At 44.9% G+C, this 19,866-nt stretch overlaps 1 protein-coding gene across 1 annotated transcript in view; it reads right to left on the reverse strand.

Moving 5' to 3' along the window:
* The window catches only part of CCDC171 (coiled-coil domain containing 171), a 109,378-nt gene that overhangs the window by 80,495 nt on the left and 9,017 nt on the right, over nt 1–19,866 (reverse strand). Inside the window, exons 2-4 of the mRNA XM_082275063.1 lie at nt 11,581–11,743; nt 6,000–6,123; nt 2,150–2,324 (exon numbers count right to left, since the gene is read on the reverse strand). Coding sequence (XP_082131189.1) covers nt 2,150–2,324; nt 6,000–6,123; nt 11,581–11,636 — 355 coding nt within the window. The 5' untranslated portion in view covers nt 11,637–11,743. The remainder of the gene's footprint in view (nt 1–2,149; nt 2,325–5,999; nt 6,124–11,580; nt 11,744–19,866) is intronic.

The following is a 19,866-nucleotide window of genomic DNA, read 5'->3' on the forward strand; positions in this document are numbered from 1 at the left end:
AATAAAGATGTGCTTTAACTGCAGACTTTCAGCTTTAATTTTAGGGTATTTACATCCAAATCAGGTGAACGGTGTAGGAGTTACAACACTTTGTATATGTGCCTCCCACTTTTTAAGGGACCAAAAGTAATGGGACAGATTAACAATCATAAATCAAACTTTCACTTTTTAATACTTGGTTGCAAATCCTTTGCAGTCAATTACAGCCTGAAGTCTGGAACGCATAGACAATAGACATCAACAGGGTTTCATCCCTGGTGATGCTCTGCCAGGCCTCTACTGCAACTGTCTTCAGTTCCTGCTTTTTCTCAGGGCATTTTCCCTTCAGTTTTGTCTTCAGCAAGTGAAATGCATGCTCAATCGGATTCAGGTCAGTTGATTGATTTGGCCATTGCATAACATTCCATTCCTTTCCCTTAAAAAACTATTTGGTTGCTTTCGCAGTATGCTTCGGGTCATTGTCCATCTGCACTGTGAAGCGCTGTCCAATGAGTTCTGAAGCATTTGGCTGTATAGGAGCAGATAATATTGCCCGAAACACTTCAGAATTCATCCTGCTGCTTTTGTCAGCATTCACATCATCAATAAAAACAAGAGAACAAGTTCCATTGGCAGCCATACATGCCCATGCCATGACACTACCACCACCATCATCATGCTTCACTGATGAGGTGGTATGCTTTGGATCATGAGCAGTTCCTTTCCTTCTCCATACTCTTCTCTTCCCATCACTCTGGTACAAGTTGATCTTGGTCTCATCTATCCATAGGATGTTGTTCCAGAACTGTGAAGGCTTTTTTAGATGTTGTTTGGCAAACTCTAATCTGGCCTTCCTGTTTTTGAGGCTCACCAATGGTTTACATCTTGTGGTGAAACCTCTGTATTTACTCTGGTGAAGTCTTCTCTTGATTGTTGACTTTGACACACATACACCTACCTCCTGGAGAGTGTTCTAGATCTGGCCAACTGTTGTGAATGGTGTTTTCTTCACCGGGGAAAGAATTCTTCGGTCATCCACCACAGTTGTTTTCCATGGTCTTCCGGGTCTTTTGGTGTTGCTGAGCTCACCGTTGCGTTTTTTCTTTTTAAGGATGTTCCAAACAGTTGACTGGCCACACCTAATGTGTTTGCTATCTCTCTGATGGGTTTGTTTTGTTTTTTCTGCCTAATGATGGCTTGCTTCATGGATAGTGACAGCTATTTGGATCTCATATTGAGAGTTGACAGCAACAGATTACAAATGCAAATAGCACACTTGAAATTAACTGTGGACCTTTTATCTGCTCCTTGTAAATGGGATAATGAGGGAATAACACACACCTGGCCATGGAACAGCTGAGCAGCCAATTGTCCCATTACTTTTGGTCCCTTAAAAAGTGGGAGGCACATATATAAACTGTTGTAATTCCTACACCTTTCACCAGATTTTGATGTATGTCTGCAGTTAAAGCACATCTTGTTTGTTTCATTTCAAATCCATATATATATATATATATAAAAATATAAATCAGGACATACCCAATACTGTTAACCCACCAAATTTGTCCTGAAAAAAAAAAAAAAAAGGTAATGATATGTATAGTTTTACTACCATGTGTCATAGTCGCAAAACAGTGCTCAGGCATGAGGATTTGTTTTACCCTTTTTTATTAAGGGGTTAACTACCTGTACAGTAAGAGTCATAAAGTTGTGTTTGGAATAGTGTTAAACAAGACTCACAACACAGATAGATATACTGCATGCATCCCTGCAGATGGGTGAGCAGAAAGACAGTCCCACTATTTTGTGGCACTATGAGCCACAGCAAAGATTTTTAAGATTCTAAATAACACTGTGTTATTTAAACAATTTAAAGGCTAGGTTCACCTTTTGAACCTGGTTACATGTTACACCCTAAATATACGTGTAACATGTTGCAAATTCCTCCCCTTCACCATCAAACTGCCTCCCCATGACAGCAGGCAGGGAACCTTCTCCCCTGCAACCGCTGTCACATTTAAAATTGGCAACAGCCACGTCACCTATTCAGGCTGTCACTTCTGCAAAAGTGGCAGCCTCACCACCGTTTATCAGGTATGGGGTAAAGTTGAAACCATATTATAAATGGCCATGAAGTGGACTGCAGGAGCACAGATCTTTATCATTTTACCTTTAAAATGTTCTTGTATTTTGATGGCCTTTTCTTTCTCCTCTTCCAGAGCCATCCTTTCCATACCACATTGTTTTCTTGCCACTGCCAATTCATATTCTAGACTTTGACGAGCTGCCTCTCCTTTCTCAACCTCACAACGAAGCCTGACAACCTGGTTTTCCCATGACAGCAACTTAAAAAGGGATTCAAGAAATATAAAAATCAGCATATAAATACTATTATGAACTTCTATAACATTCAAATTAAACCAGGGGTGTCAAACTAAGTTTCATCACGGCCCACATCAGCATTATGGTTGCCCTCAAAGGGCCGGTTATATATGTAAGATTAGATGTCCAGAGCACATCACGCCCCCTTACATGAGATGTCAAGAGCCCCCCCGCCATCAGAAGTCCAGAGTCACCCACCCTTCCTTACATCACAGTGCACCCACTTACACGGTGCTGCTGCCAGGATGAAGATGCAGGTGGATCTGGGAGGAAGAAATTACAGGTTCTGGAGGAGGAGGACCAGAGGAGGGGTAGAGTCAGCTTCCAGAGTCTGCTGAATGCTGAGATCAGGGGAGGCAGAGAAAAGGTGGTGTTGCGGCTGGACAGAGAGGTGCAGGATCTGTAGGAGGAGTTCTACCCTCCTCTCTGCTGCCGACTGCTAAGAAGGGGGGGGGGGCAAAGACAAGCCCTTCTGCAGCTGCACAGAGAAGCACTGGATCTGGCAAAGGAGTTCTGTCCCCTCTGCTGCCGACTACTGAGACAATGTGGGGGCAGAGACAAGGGGGGTGCTGCAGGAGAGGTGCGAGAGCCACATGAAGTGGCCTGGGGGGGCCGCATTCAGCCCGCGGGCCTTGTGTTTGAAACCTGTGAATTAAACCAATAAATCACAGGTGCCAAGACTTCCAAGCTGTGTAAAACATTTACATCAATCTGATTTCTATGATTGAATTTGAATGGCTGTAATTAATCTATTGAACTTAGTACATGTTACATGGTAAAGGTTTTCTGCATTTGAGACACAGGGAAAGAAGAACCCACAGTGTATGCTTTTGGAAATAGTTCTCCTGCATTACAAGCAAATAGGCAAAAGGCGTTCCCAGATCATTAGATTACTGACAAAAATGTATCAGGTTTACTAGTGCACTACAGGTTGCATGTATATGTAGCACTGCCCCCGTAAGGACTGCCAGTTATTCACTCTACGGGTCCCCCTAAGTTACTAGCACACAGTCATGACAGATACAAGTTCCTAATTTCTTCTCTTCAGCTCACTCCAATAATCAGTCCAGGGGTATTTGGTTGTTTTGTGGTTTATTGTAAAATGGGGATAGAAGAAGGAAATAGTGGCATACACCAGGTTAACTATAGTCAATGTTAAGGGCTCCTGTCTTCTGATACAGCCAGGCTGTTGATTCACCCTGACACTATGGATGAATTTTAATTGAGTCTCTTTTTCCTAAGACGACTTGGTGAACAAACAATTATCTTCAGGACACTCTCCCAAGTATCATCTCTCTTTTCCTCTGCTGACACTCGTCCACTGACTATCCTACAAGTAGGGGTGACCCCCCTCAGGTCAAGCTCCTTGACACGAGCCCCTGTACTCACGATAGTGCAGTCGCAGGGTCTTTAGTGTCTCCCCTCTCAGTCAGCTTCCCTGGACCTCTGAGCTCAGCTCCTCTCAACCTCTCCTCTGGCCCTCAGGACAACCTCCTACGACTGCATGACACCTCTACAAAGCTTTTATACAGTATCCCAGAATGCACTGAGACGACCTCCCCTCTGCCAATCACCAGGGCTGTATCAAAAGCCTATACACTCATTCGTCAGGTTTTCTCCCACTGTCCAACATGCCTCCCTATTGGACCAGCGTGAAACACTCTTCAGACTGAATGAATCGCATACTGAGCACAATGAGCAGATCTCACTAATAGATCCTGCTCCCTGATAGGCAGAGAACAATATAGATTTGCCTGAAGCTCTTCTGGTAAGCAGACAGAGCTCAAAACTATACTTTCTCACTAGCACCTACCTAGGAGGGTGCTACATATAAAATTACAAGCCCTGAGAACAGGTACTTTTGTTTTCACTATGTGTTTATTTTACATTTTGGCTGGAGAACAAGGTTATTTCTGATAATCAAGCTCCATTGGTCAACCCAGGAGCTGAACTAACCAGTGTGTGGTTCCCCGTACAACAACAAATCACTAAAATAGTGATCAATTACTTACTGATAACAGCATGATATAGATCTCTAAATAATAATTATCTTTTACTTTTCCCTTTTCCCATGTGACGGGAAAAAAAAGAAAGAAAAAAAAAAAAAAATGAATAGGTAAAACCATACTGATCTCCTAAGCCAGATAAGTAATACACTGGGCAACCTTGAAGTCAGGGATATGAATACTTTTTCAAGGCACTAGATCACTGTCAACAATAGAGTATTTTCTATGGCTTCTATAAAAACATCCCACTGGCTCCCAAAGTATTCTTTACAGCTCATTCAGGAGATTTATATTTAAAAAATGAAGTATAGACACCTATTTAGTGCCATTAAAGCGGAGTTCCACCCTAGAAAAATTGTTTTAGATAAAAATACCCCTGGGACAGTCAGGGCTAGTGCATTTAAGCAACGATAGCTTCTGAACTGTCCAGGTTCACTTACCTTTTACAAGAAATACTTACCTTGAAAATGTCTTGTCCAGCGCTGCCATCTCAGGTGTGGGCAGCTGAAGCCGGAGCATCCTCTTCGGTGTCCTCTTTGGTGACGTCGGAGTCCCAGAATGCGCTGCTCGTCACTTCCGGTGCAGGCGCATCATCCCTGCACAGCTTCAGCAGGGAATGACGAGCCTTCACCGGAAGTGACGAGCAGGGCCAGTGCAGGCACATTGACTTCTGGGATCGATGACGCTCATCTCCCAGGAGTCAATGCAAGGAGGAAGTGACGGCGTAGGCCGCGGCCGCAGAGGGAGGAAGAGGAAGGAAGGTAAGTATATTTTCATTAAAAAGAAGGTAAGTGAAACAAAAAAAAAAATTTAAAAATTACCAAATCCTTTTTTTTTTTTTAGGTAAATTAAAGCAAGCGGACGGTGAAAAAAAAAAATTTCAGGGTGGAACGCCGCTTTAACAAATTATGCATGTGTATAATAATACTGCAATGCAAGATTTTTTGCAACAGAACACACAACTGCATGTACCGTATGTGAACTGAAACAATGCAGAATTTTCATATGCAGTTTTTATTTTTTTTTATGTGGTGTGCCCATGTGTAAAAGCTGCTGCTTGTGAATGAGGCTGGAGAGAAATCCCAAATAATCAAATCCAAGCCATTTTAGTATTTGGTCATATTTATTTAGTTATATTTAAACCACCCCAAATACCGCATTTAGCTTTGGATAATGTCAAGAAGGGTTAGGATCTTTTTCAGGTTTTTTTATTTCTGCCTGTGTCACGGATACAGAGATTTCTGCCCCAATTCCCATCCCAGGTGAACAACAGTAAGTCAGGGAGAAATAACTCCAACGTGAGGGAAATTTCAACAGCTGTCACTAAAGCAGGCGTCTTCACTGGAAGGTTTCTCCTCTTGTCCTGTTCCAGAGTAAACTGTACCGTTTTGGAATGTTACAAAGTTCTAACCCAGGGATTCCAAAACTACGGCCCTGCAGCTGTTGCAGGACTACACATCCCATGAGGCATTGTAAAGCTCTTTACATTCACATACATGACTAGGCATGATGGGAATTGTAGTTCCTGAACAACTGCAGGGCTGTAGTTTGGGAATCCCTGTTCTAACCCATTCACACTGTATCCAAAACTAGTAAAAAAATTAATAAATACATTTATAGGAAATAACTCACCTCTTCATTATGTTTTGACGACAGTGCTATGTTTTCATGTTTTAACTTATTAAGCTGCAAATGGAGTTCCCCAATTTTATCCAACTCTGCCAATTGCTGATTTCCATGGTTAGATGACTCTGACCTGAAAATGGATTAACAAAGAATGACACTTGAAGCTCAGTATGCCTGCATAGTGCAATACACCCTGTCCCTTCAAACAAGCATATTTCCATAACCAGTTAAAGAAGGTCCTAACTCATTCTACCTTTGGTGTGATAGTAACCAGGCAATGGGGTGGTAAAAAGAGGCTGCGGCTTTACTGCCCTCTAACCAACAACTTAAAACCTAACATACAGCTGGAGGGGGTTGTACATATGCCACGATGCTTTGTATTGTGGCAAATTGAATGTGTCTTGTAGAGCGGACAGGGGGCACCACCTGCCAAACTTGCCCATCAACTGAACTGTAAGCAACACTTGAATCACTGTTGTGATGTGTTGGTTCTATTCAAAATTATCCCTTGGTAAAGGAAACAAAAACACAACACAGGCACTCAGAAGGCATCAGGATCAACTTTGAACACGTAAAAGCTGCTGCTTAGCCGCCCTCTGAAAAGCGTTAGACTGCTGATTTGTTATCTTGGCCTTAAGGCCCTGTTCACACCTGAGCATTTTTCAGCTTGTAAAATGCTCATCTCTGAAGTCTCAAAACACCCAACAAGAAAAATCCCATTAATTTCAATAGCCCATTCACAAATGAGCGTTTTGTCGCCTGAAGCAAAACACCTGAAGCTCAAAAAAGTATATGAGCTTCTTTTTTAGCAGATTACAAGAATTTTTGTTTCAAAGCCCCATTCAGTGTGAACAGGGGCTTAATTGCATCCACCTACTTCAGGCTGCTTTTGTGTTTCTACTAGGGATGCACCGAAATTTTGGGACGAAAATGGGCTTATCCCATTTTGGCCGAAAATGGGTTAAACATGCCGAAATTAATGGCCGCCATGAGGAAGGAGGAGGGCGCAGCGCTGGTTTGAAAAGTCCCTCCTCTGGCCAGCCGCCCACCTCCCTGTGATCCCTACTACTACGATGTGTATGAATGAACTGAACTGACCTGACACCAGGCGGGCGGGCGAGCAGTCGCTAATAGCTATAACTATGTGAGCGCTTCACTTCCCTGTCATGCAGGTATCTCCTCTGACAGGGAAGTGAAGCGCTCACATAGTTATATGTATTAGCAGCCGCTCGCCCGCCCTCCCGCCCGGTGTGTCAGTTCATTCATGCACAGATCGTAGTGGTAGTGACATCACCGGGAGGCGGGCCGCCGGCCAGAGGCGGGACTTTTGAATGAAGGACACCAGAGGAGCAGAGTGTCTGACAGTAAGGACGCTGAGGCGGGGGGGGGGGGAGCTTAGAAGAGGTTACCAATGGTATAAGTATTATGCATGGGGGGGGGTTAATGTATTGTCACTGCTGTTCACTGATTCATTAGTGACGGACCAGTGGCAGTTAATTAACCCCTTTGTGCTGCATTAATGCAACCAGTAGCAGTGCAACCAGTGTTAATTAACACTGATACTGGTTGCACTAATGCAGCACAAAGGGGTTAATTAACTGCCACTGGTCGGTCACTAATGCATCAGTGACCATCAGTGGCAATACATTAACCCCCTCATGCTGCATAATACTAATACTAATACTAATACCAATGGTAATTAAATTAACCTCTTTCCAACCCGTCACAGTACATATACTGTGACAGGGTGGCAGCGACAGGTGTACGTCGCTGCCTGTTTTGGCGTATGCCCCTCTTCTATTTTAAAATTATTTAGGGGAAAAAGTCATTTTCGGTTTTCGGCCAAGGGCATCCTGCATTTTCGATTTCGGCCCAGAATTATCATTTCGGTGCATCCCTAGTTTCTACTGACTTATTTTGGATGAGAAGCAATGCTAATAAAACCCAGATGACAAATGGTCCAATGACTGCTTACAGAGGATGGTTGTACACACAGGCACAATCGGATTGCCTTTAGGGCAGCATATACCCCAAGCGCTTTCCAGCATTCCATAACCTTGCAAATTAACTAACCTAGCAAATGTATGTAAATGCAGAAGGAAGGTTGAGAAGGAAAGTTAAGCCAGCATATTATTCCTGGCACCACTTAGCTCAGGAGAACAGTCAGGCAGTTTTTCTAGCTTCAATGGTCAATGTTTCCCTACAGACCGAAGTATGTATAGTACTGGAGTGAGCTAATGTTATGTCGTTTCAGTTGGTATGGTATTGAAATAACTTTTATATGAGGTTTACTGGCGATCTGATTGTCCAAGTGGGGAAACAATTGTGAAAGCCCGGAATTAGGAGATTTCTACTTTTCCTTCTCAGCCATTTACATTCCTGACATTGACAAACAGTAGGCAGATTTCCTCATCTAGCAGCGCCTGGACCCAAGAGAGTGGTATCTTCACCCATAAGTGTTCCAGGACCTGCATCAATGGAAGGGGACACTGGATTGGACCTCCTGGCCTCCAGGTTCAAACAACAAACCGGACAGGTTTGTATTCAGGTACTTGGCGTTTTGAATGCTTTTTAAGTGCAGAGGAGGGGTTTGGAGTCTTTTAGACCCCTGATCCCTACATAAAGAGTACCTGTCACTGCCTATTACTGTCACAAGGGATGTTTACATTCCTTGTGACAGCAATAAAAGTGACCAAAAAAATTTTTTAAAAAAAGACTGCAGAATTGGTATTGGCCCTGAAAAAACAATATCGGTCGATCCCTAATGGAAGAAGCAATGGATACTCTAGTGACTCAGTAGGATCATTACACCTTAATCTAATGTAATTTCTCCCATAGAAGCCTCTTTCTGGTCTGCTCACCAGGATCAAGATGGAGGAAATTTCAGTGATCCTCAATGGTTGGCCCTGGTGGATTTGGTACACCAACCTAGTAAGATTTCTTGTAAACGCACTATGGGCTATGCCAGGCCATGTTAGTACTATGTTGCTCGCCCACGAGCCTCTAGGGGGAGAGCGCGCGCGCCGCCGGAAGCGCGCTCCCGCCCCCGCTCGGTCACTAACATCCCTGCACGAGTGACCGGCGGCTCCGATGTCCGCCGGCCACTCGCAATCTCCTGCTGGAGAGGGAGAAAGGCAGGCGGCTAATGTAAACAAAGTCACCTGTCATTCTCCCTGGTGTAACAGCAGAGACTATACGATCCTGCCAAGTAGGATCGTATGTCTCTGTGGTTACATCACAAGCCACGCCCCCCCACAGTTAGAATCACGCCCCTAGAGATATATTTAACCCACTGATCAAAAATAAAGTTAACCCCTTCCCTGCCAGTGTAATTTTTACAGTAACAGTGCATATTTATAGCACTGATTACTGTAGTAATGTCACTGGTACCTCCAAAAGTGTAAAAAACGTCAGTCAAGGGTCCGATCTGTCCGCCGCAATGTCACTGTCCCGCAAAAAATAAAAACACAGATCGCCGCCCTTACTAGTTAAAAAAAAATAAAAAAAAATAAAAAAAATTACATAAATCTTTCACATAGTTAGTAAATGCAATAACTTTTTCGCAAACCAAAAATCAAAATACGCTTATTGCGATTTTTTTCACCAAAAATATGTAGCAGAACACAAATTGGCCTAAAATGTTAAAAAATTTTGATTTTTACATTTTTCATACCCCAAAAAATATGAAAAATATTGTTATTTTTTCAAAATTGTCGCTCTTTTTTTGTTTATAGCGCAAAAAGTAAAAATTGCACAGGCGATCAAATACCACTAAAAGAAAGCTCCGTTTGTGGGAAAAAAAGGACGTCAATTTCATTTGGGTACGACCGCGCAATTGTCCGTTAAAGTCACGCAGTGTCGAATCGCAAAATAGGCCCTGGTCTTTGAGCAGCCAAATCCTTCGGGGCTTAAAGCCTCGTACACACGCAACGAATTTCCGCCGACCGGTCGTCCGTCTTTGGTCCAGAGTGGTGTTTTGTTGGTTGGAATGTGCTCTAGACTGCACACGAATTTTCCCGCACGACAGAATTCTACTTCAGAAGGGATGTCATGTGTTGGTTTGCTTTCTTTGTGTTCTTTATTCTCTGAGCATGCCCAGTCTTGCTCATTAAATTTTTCCCTGTTGAAATCTGTACTGACTGCACGAAAATCGGACGTGTTTTGACGGAGGACAAAAATTTTATAGCTTGCACACCAGATTTTTTTCGGCCGAAAAGTCGGAGTCGGTTGTCGGAAGCATCATACTAACAAGCCGAAAATTGGCAGATCGGACATCGGACGAAAATTACCGTCTGAATTTCCATTCGTGTGTATGGGGCTTTAGTGGTTAATATTACTTTAAGACTTCCTATGTCTCTCAATGGACTCCAAGAAAAGGATTTCTTGTCAAGTACAAAAAGAAATACTTTTGTCAACACTGCACAAAAAATATACATGAAAACACTTTATACATTAGAAGCCAGGGATGTCAGATGAATAAACTGTACATGGGTTTATCAAATAAGCAATGTAAACATTCATATATCTTAAAATGTATTATTTTCCCCAATGGGCATCCAGTCAGTGCATTTAAAGGTTAAAGCAGTATTAAACCCAAAAGCAAACATTTATTATATTGCAGCTTACCAATCCTTAAGTGGGGTACACACTAGTAGAAAATCTGCCGAAAATTCCCGTCCGAGGTAAAATCGTACGATTTTCGGCTAGTGTGTACACAACTTTCAGCAGCCGAAGCTGACATTTTCAACGGAAAAAAACGGAGGGACAAACACAAAAATGTTCTCGTCCGTCCCCAGCATGACCAATTTTCATTTAATGTGTATGCAGTGCGTCCGCGAACAATCGGATACGAAAGACCGCGAATGATCTGAAGTTGCTGATGACCCGGAAGTCTAGGAACAAACGTCCCAAAAAAAAACGGACGAGAAATTTCGTGAACATTATGCACTGTCAACTAAAAAACGGTTATGACCGCTGAGCATGAGAGAGAAAACTCGGAGGATATTTTGTCCGATTTCCATCAAGTGTGTACAAGCCTTTAGATGTGATGGCTGCATTCATTGTGTTTTTTAGGCTTTCTTTCTTATATTTTCATCTAGTTATTCAGCGAAGCACAAACTCTCCAGCAGAATGTATCAGTTTACATAGATGAGACAAACCATTTAACACTGGTAGTGGTGCTTAAAATGATCAACTTTAACTGTTTGCTCTAACCGATTAGAAAGTGTGAGCTGGAGCTTGTCTTCAGTTTGCATATTTAAATCTGCTAATACATTTATCACTGACAAGGCTGCGGTCTGCTATGCCTCCTGTGCTCATTCATCCTGAGTTGTGCCTCACTAATACATGAGATGTTTTACTGGCCAGATCACCAGATGAAAACAAAGCAATAAAAGCCAAAGAAAAGAAAACTAATGCAGCCATCACATCCATTGATTGGTCATCTGCAAAATATTACATTTTTGGTTTGGGGTTTAATATCGCTTTAACATAATCTAATGGCATATTACTGGAACAACAAACCAACATGCTGTGCACATATAAGAAATGTCTGTACAATTAAAATCACAATTAATCCCAATCCTACATTTTAATTGCATTATCTGTAGTGTGGTTTTGAGAAATGAACGTCATCTTTTCCATAGTGGCAACTGTTTTTGTTAACCAGGACAATGCCTGTTATTTTAAATTGCTTCCTTTCTTCCAGGCACTGTTCTCCACGATGACATGCTGCATAGATTTATGACAGACTGCAAAAGAAAAAGAAGTAAATGAAGCACAAATAATGAAGTTAAACCTTGTTTGAAGCATGCACAGTGATCCATGTTTGTTTCTTTTACGACACAAATTTGGCAACCTATCAGTACTAGAATTAAATTAATAACAAAACAGATGACGTGATTTGTCTGTCCCGACATAAATCAACACTGACATTAGTGAACCAGTAAAATGAGCATTTGGAAGGATCAAAATCTTCTCCCTTTAAACAGTGATAATAGTGCAGCCTTACTTTTAAGTATTAGCCATGTGTGCTGTTCTGTAGTTATTGTGAGGACAATCTACTGCAGGAGTTAAAAATCTTCACTATATAAATTATGTAAATACTCGCATGAATTATCCAGTCACATGAAAAGCCAATTCACTTTTCACTTTAAACACCTATCTGCAGCTTAACTACTTCGGCTCCGGAAAGTTTACCCCCCTTCATGACCAGGCCATTTTTTGCAATAGGGCACTGCGTTACTTTAACTGACGATGGGCTCTTTCACACGGTCCGCCTCCGTAGGCGGATCCGTGCTGCTCAGCAGGGATCGATCCGCCGATCCCCGCTGAGCCGGCGGATGACAGCTCTGTCTCCGCTTGCAGTGCGGAGAGGGAGGTGCTCTCTATGGGGGATCGGATGAGAGCGGACCGCCTGTCTGCTCTCATCCGATCCGATCCCTGGACGGATGGAAAAATAGGGTTTCCATCCGTCCGGATTTCACGGACAGGATCGGATACGGATGGCAGCGGGTGTCAGCGGAGGTGTCTCCGCTGACACCCGCTGCCCCATAGAGCTGCATGGAGGATCCGATCAGATCCGCCTAAAAAACTGACAGGCGGATCTGATCAGATCGCCCGTGTGAAAAAGAGCCCAATTGCACAGACATGAGGCACTGTACCCAAATACAATTTCCATTTTTTTCCCACAAACAGAGCTTTCTTTTGGTGGGATTAAATCACCTCTGTGGTTTTTATTTTTTGTGCTATAAACAAAAAAAAGACAATTTTGAAAAAAAACAAATATTTTTAACTTTCTGCTATAAAACATACCCAAGAAAAAAAAAAAATGTAAAAAAATCAAATGTCTTCATCAATTTAGGCCAATATGCATCCTGCTACATTTTTTTTTTTAACCAAAAACATCACAATAAGCGTATATTGATTGGTTTGCGCAAAAGTTACAGCATCTACAAACTATGGGATATTTTTATCAAATTTTTTATTTATTTATTTTTTTTACTAGTAATGGCAGCGATCAGCGACTTATAGCAGGACTGCGACATTGTGGCAGACAAATAGGACACTAAGCAACACTTTTGGGGACCAGTGACACCAATACAGTGATCAGCGCTAAAAAAATATGCACTGTCATTGTACTGATGACATTGGCAGGAAAGGGGTTAACACAGGGGTTGACAAATTTGCTTTGAATCTAGGAGCCAGCTAAAGAAGTTAGGAGCCAGCTTATTTGTCGAGCCCTGTCATAGGGGGCTATCCCAAAGCTTACCACTGGGGACTCCCCTGATCCCTGCGTTCACCACAGGGGGCTTCGCTGATCCCTGCGCTCTTAATGAGGGTTCTGCTGATCCCTGCGCTCACCTTGGGGGTTCTGCTGACCCCTGCGCTCACCATGGGGGTTCCGCTGACCCCTGCGCTCACCATGGGGGGTTCCGCTGATCCCTGCGCTCACCATGGGGGGTTCCGCTGATCCCTGCGCTCACCATGGGGGTTCTGCTGATCCCTGCACTCACCATGGGGGTTCTGCTGATCCCTGCACTCACCATGGGGGTTCTGCTGATCTCTACGCTCACCTTGGGGGTTCTGCTGATCCCTGTGCTCACCATGGGGGTTCTGCTGATCCCTGCGCTCACCATAAGGGTTCCGCTGATCCCCGCTCTCACCATGGGGGCTCTGTTGATGCCCCGCTCATCATGGGGCTTGAGGGGATGATCTTGAACACACCAGTTCCAGTGTTCCCACCTAGACCCACCTACAGCATATGTCATTACAGTTTTATAGGAGGGAATGACAGAGCAGCTGGGGCCCCTGAGCACTGTACAATGTTTGCCCAGACCTCTGTATTTCCATGCTGTCAATGGTCCCTAGCAGAGGATGGGAGAGATGAGCAGAGGGCTCAGCTCTGAATACATGCAGTACAAGGCAGAGCCTTAAGGAAGGAGCTTCCCACATACACTGGGAGCTGGGCTGGGAGCTGGGCTATCCTCACCTCCCACAGGAGCCCCGCACTGAGTGGCTACCCACGTGTGTCTGTTCGCCTCTACTACACTCTACGTATACATGGGACAAGTCACTGTACCGGCAGATGCTGGCCGCTCTCTTCCTTCGCCGTCTTCCCATAACCCCCCTTTCTGTCTCTGCTTGCCGGCTGGAAGTCTGGCTCCGGGAACCGAACAGCCTTGCTAGCTGCACCTGGAACTGAAACCTGACAGGGTGCGAAGCCTGGAATATACGGGAGTAAGAGAACAATAAATTCCGCGCTTTCGGCCTGTGGGCGGAGAGATAATGGGCGTGGCGTTCACGGTGCTGGCATTCGATAGGCTGAGGGATAGCGGCTTTAGGAATTACTTATGCCTACTGATAAAAAGTGAATGGGCTTAGGCGCCAGGAGGCAATTTCTAGTCGCAAATGCGAACTGGCGCCTGGGATTTGTCAAGGCCTGCGTGACCAAGAGTAACATATGCCACCTTAGCATATGTTAAGGTGGCATATGTTAGCGAACAGATCTATCTAGGGAAGACCCCAAGCTTCCACAATCTCCGCAAATACTTCTTGGTTCAGACTCCATTCTGATTCCAACACTTTTCTTCTGCTTAGTAAATCTGCCAGAATATTTTGTGATCCTTTAAATGCACAGCTGTCAAGGAGGCCAGATTTTTCTCCGACCAGGAGAGTAGCTGAATTGCCAGATCTGAAAGCTGCCTGCTTCTTGTGCCTCCCTGTTTTGACACGTAGGCCACCGCTGTCATGTTGTCCGATAGAACTTGAACATGAAGGCCCTTGATTGCCTGTTGAAAGGACCAAAGACCTAGAAGGATGGCTTTCAACTCCCGCCAGTTGGATGACTTCCTGGCCTCTGCTTTGGACCATGTTCCTTGCATTGTCCGACCGTCCAAGTGGGCTCCCCAGCCCCACGCACTGGCATCCGTGGTCAGACGTTTGATCAGCTGGAAAGACCACTGCAGACCTTCTTCCAGATTTCTGGAATTTCTCCACCACCACAGAGATCTTTTTGCTTTCGTGGTAATTCTGATGAATTCCTCCAGAGGTTCTTGATGTGACCATTTCTGCAGGATGTCTCTCTGGAGAAGACGAGAATGCAGCCTTGCCCGTTGTACAGCAGGGATAGCGGCTGTGAGCAAGCCCAGAGCTGCCATGGCCGACCTGACAGTAACTTGATGACTGGTTTGCATCTGGGCAACCGCGTTCTGAGTTTTCACTATCTTCTCTTGAGGTAGGAAGACCTTCTGGAGGACTGAATCTATCCTGTATCCCAGAAATTTTATCTGCTGAGATGGAATTAAGCTGGACTTCTCCAAATTCATGAGCCACCCCAGACTCTCTAGATGGTCCTGAGTCTCCTGGAGGTGTACCAACGCCTGGCTCTTGGATTCTGCAATAATTAGCAGATCGTCCAGATAAGGGACAATGGAAATACCCTTCAGCCTTAACGGCTCCAGAGCATCCGCTATTACCTTGGTAAACACCCTTTGAGAGGATGAGAGGTCAAAGGGGAGGGCCCTGAACTGTAGATGCCAGACCGATTCCCCCAGATTGACCGCCAGCCTTAGGAATTTCCTCCTTTTTAGGGATTTAGAGAAAAATGGGGCCCTCTCCGGGTCCTTCCACTCTTTCTCAATAGACTCCGTAAGGACTTTATGAAAAAGGAAAAACCCTGCGTTTGTCTGTTCTAGGCCCTGGTACATTTTGTCATGGATTGACACTTGAACTTTTTCCTCTGCGATTTCTAACGTGGTGTAAATCGCTCCGAGTAATTCCTCTACTTCTTCCAATGATAATTTGTATCTGGAAGATCTAGCCACCTCTTCTTTTTCTTCATCCTCTGAATCCTTGAAGGAACAGAGAGCACTTGCCCTTTCATCCTTTGAGTCACTGGATACTGCAGATTTAGAAGTGGATGGCTGAGAAGATGTTCCACCCGTTTGTTGGGAATCTGTTAGAGTTGCTGGTGTCCTGGACAACAGGGAACGAACTGAGGACAGAGTGTCTGTAAGTTCCTTGAATGAAGAGATGAAGTCACTATTCTGCTGAACAGTCTCTTCTTTCACCAGGTCAGCAATACAAGTTTTGCAGAGTGGCTTCGCCCAGGAATCTCTAAGCGGGTTTCTGCATGAAGGGCATTTCCTTCCTGATGCTGGGGCCCTGGTTTTCACTGTGGCTTTAACCTAGTAAAGAAAAAGCCACCATGAATCCCCAATAAACACTACGGAAAACCACCGCCTAGTGATTTTTTACAAGGGAGAAGCAGTGACCCACATCCAAGGATAAGAGTAAAAAGACTCCCAGACACACACACATCCTGTCAGACTGAGAACAGTATACTCAGTGCTGCAGGGCAGGCTCCCAAGGAGGCAAAGAAAAAACCCCAATAAAGCTCAAATGGTAAAGAGAAAAGAGGCACCTCTGCACCTCTCCTACCTGAGCCTGGCCGGCGCTGGCGGGGAATTTGAAAGTCGAAAGCGACTCCCCGCCAGCCGAAAACGCGGACCCCCGACACCCGGACCGGATCCTCTGATGGGTCTCTGCTCCCCTGAGCGAGCGAGGTCAGTGACTCCGGAGCGTCCCCTTTGCACCCAGGGAGGGGAGCTGGAATGGTCCATAGAATACACACCGCAATTAGGCTTCCACTTTTCTCCCCCTGGAGAGAGCGCAGCCCCTCACCAAGCTCCTGCAATGCTTCCACCATGGCGGAGGAAACACAATGACTGAGGCATGGTGGAAGAGGAGGAGTTTTTATCTTGGCAGTGTTTCCCGTGAATTGGGTGGAGCTGCTCTCTCTCACCAAAATAATATATATATATTTTTTTTTTTTTTTTCCATAAAAGATTCTTATTAAGAATAAGGGATTATTGCAATTTTTAAAGTAACACTCCTTTGCAGAAGTGCATAAATATGTAGAGCACGTTATCTTGAACTTCCAGGAGAGAGCGGTGAAAATGAGATTTAAAAAAATAAAATAAAAATCAAATAATAACCACACTCCCTAAAAACTTACCTTTAACCACCTAGGCGGTAATCCCGAGCGTGACTCGGGGTTGATTTTTCATATCAGGAGCGGTAACCCCGAGTCACGCTCGGGGTAGAGTTGCAGAGTGCCAGCGGAGCCCCCCTTGGCTCCCAGAGGCAATTCACTTACCTTGTCCCGGCGATCCAGCGATGTCCTTCGCTCCGATCGCCGGGTGACCGGCGTCTGACTTCCTGGTTCCGTTCCCTGCGAGCAGAGGCGGCGCACGGGAGCGGAACTGGGCGGGAAATTTGAAAGTGAAACAAAATAAAAGAGGTGATACACTGTAATCTGAGAGGATTACACTGTATCACCAGAGATAATTACACATCTGACAGTACAGTGCCCCTTCTTACAGTAAACTTGTGATTTGTGCCCAAAAAAATATATATATTATGGCATCAAAAAAGCTCCAGTCTAAAGCGCTTTTGGACCAGCTGAGTGACAGCGGCAGCGACAGCGACCCGGAGGTGCTCGCGGAAGTGAGCGATAGCGAGTCATGCGGTGATTTGTCGTCTGACACTGACACGAATCTGGCAAGTGACAACGGCGATGACCCTGACCTGAGCGATGTGCGCACTTGGTGCGCTATTGATTGCGATGCGGACCAGGTAGCGCCCCCAAGATTCCCCTTCACCGGATCACCTGGGATGAAGGTAGATGTCGAGCGTGACAATCCTCTGGCCTACCTGCAATTATTCCTCACTGAGGAGGTAATGTAAAAAATTGTCACGGAGACGAATCGCTACCAACAGCAGCAATCCGCTACGCTGCATGCCAGGCTTTCCTGAAGCAGAAGGTGGGAACCGGTAACGAAAGAGAACATGTGGCTGTTTATGGGACTCCTCTTTCTTCAGGGGTTGGTGGGGAAACCGTTCCAAAAATGGTACTGGACCACCAACAGGTTACTGGCCACTCCGTTCTTTGGCACCGTGATATCTGAGTATCGCTTCTCCCTGATTATGAAGTATTTCCACTTCACAAACAATGAGGAATTTGATGAGGCCACGCATCCTGCGCCCAAACTGAAAAAGATCTGGGAGGTATGGCAACTTATTGTGGGAAATTTCCAGCGGACCTACATGCCAGAAAGGGACGTCAGCGTGGATGAGAGTTTGATGGCCTACAAGGGTCGCCTAAGTTGAATTCAGTACATCGCATCAAAAAGAGCGCGGTTTGGCATCAAATCATATATGCTCTGTGAGTCATCCACGGGGTACATATGGAATTCCGTAATTTACACCGGCAAAGGCACTAAATTCAACCCCAGGTACAGCGGCTATGGGAAGGCCACATCATCCGTCCTGACACTTCTGGAGCCATTGCTGAACCAGGGATATTGTTTGACCACGGACAACTTCTATACCTCCCCGGAACTATATGATGTTTTGCTACAAAATAGAACCGACGCATATGGTACCGTTCGGCCTAACCGTCGAGACATGCCGTCTTTTTTTGCCAAAAAAAAACTAAAAACCGGAGAAATGGTTGCCTGGCAGAAGGGAAAGATGATGGCAATGAGATGGCGAGACAAGAAGGATGTGTGTCTTATGAGCACTGTGCACACTACCTCCACTGCCACGGTCCATACAAAACGTGGGACAGATGTGCTGAAACCACAGGTCGTAATTGACTATAACAAAACAATGGGAGGTGTGGACAGAGCCGATCAGGCCATGACCTTCTATCCCGCTGTACGAAAACAGCAAAAAAATACTATAAAAAAATATTTAGACATCTTCTGGAACAATGTCTATGGAACGCTTACATCCTGCACAAAGCCAACAGTGACAACCCTCTTGCTCATTCCGAGTTTGTCTGGAAGGTGGCTAAGCAGATTTTTGCAAAGTACCAGACACCATCAGGAGTTGAAAATAGACCTGGACGTCGCGCTGTTGACGTGGTCAACCCAGAGCGTCTGACCGGCCGTCACTTTGCAGACTATATTCCGCCAACTGCAAAAAAGGCAGCACCAACCAGGATGTGTGTTGTCTGCTGCTCGAAACGCGATAGAAATGGAAAGAAAGTCCGAAAGGAAACCAGGTTCCATTGTCCTGATTGTGACGTTGGACTTTGTGTAGTTCCTTGTTTCAAGATTTATCACACGCAGCATTTGTATTGAATTTTCTTTCTTTGACAAATTTCCTTATTTACTGCATTATTGAATAAAATTACATTATTTATGAGATTATAATTCATGATTTTGTGTTTCAAAATTTATCACATCTGGGATGTCTACTAGAGTCTTGTTTTGCTCAGGTTTAAGTCAGTAATTACTAAGAATTGTAGGCCTATAATACATAACACCAAATTTCCATGAAAATAATTGTACAGCTTTTGGTATAAACTTCCAGACATAATCATACCGCGATGGAGGTTAAGCAAAGGGCGCCAGATGAAGCCTGCAAAAACTTCCGTCTCTCCTCCTCTTGGGAAGGAGAAGGGCGGGCATTGAGAACAGGCAGTGGAAATTCCTTGCAGCACTGGTAGTGACTGCTTGTCATACTCCCGGCCACCACAAGAGGGCGCCAGTTCCCCGTTGGAAGCATCTCAGTGAAGAAGGCCGAAAAGCCGGGGCCTCAATTTTCGGATGGTGCGGTAGTTCGAGCGCTCGGGGGGGGGGGGGGGGGGCGCAAAGCGACAGGACATCTCCTGTAGTGCACCCCAGGCGCCAGGTCGGGGTTTGTCGAACCCGGGGTAACATCAGGGGCGATCAAAAGGTTAAATGTGTTCCTAGAGAGTGCCTCTCTCTGGAGCCATCGGCGGGTCCACCAGACCTGTTGATGGGCTTCGGCTGTGTGCAATCACAGCTGGAGCGGGTCACCGGTGTTCCGTGAAAAAAAACCT

Source organism: Pelophylax lessonae (genome assembly GCF_965119305.1).
Source record: "Pelophylax lessonae genome assembly, chromosome: 1".
Lineage (NCBI taxonomy): Eukaryota > Metazoa > Chordata > Amphibia > Anura > Ranidae > Pelophylax > Pelophylax lessonae.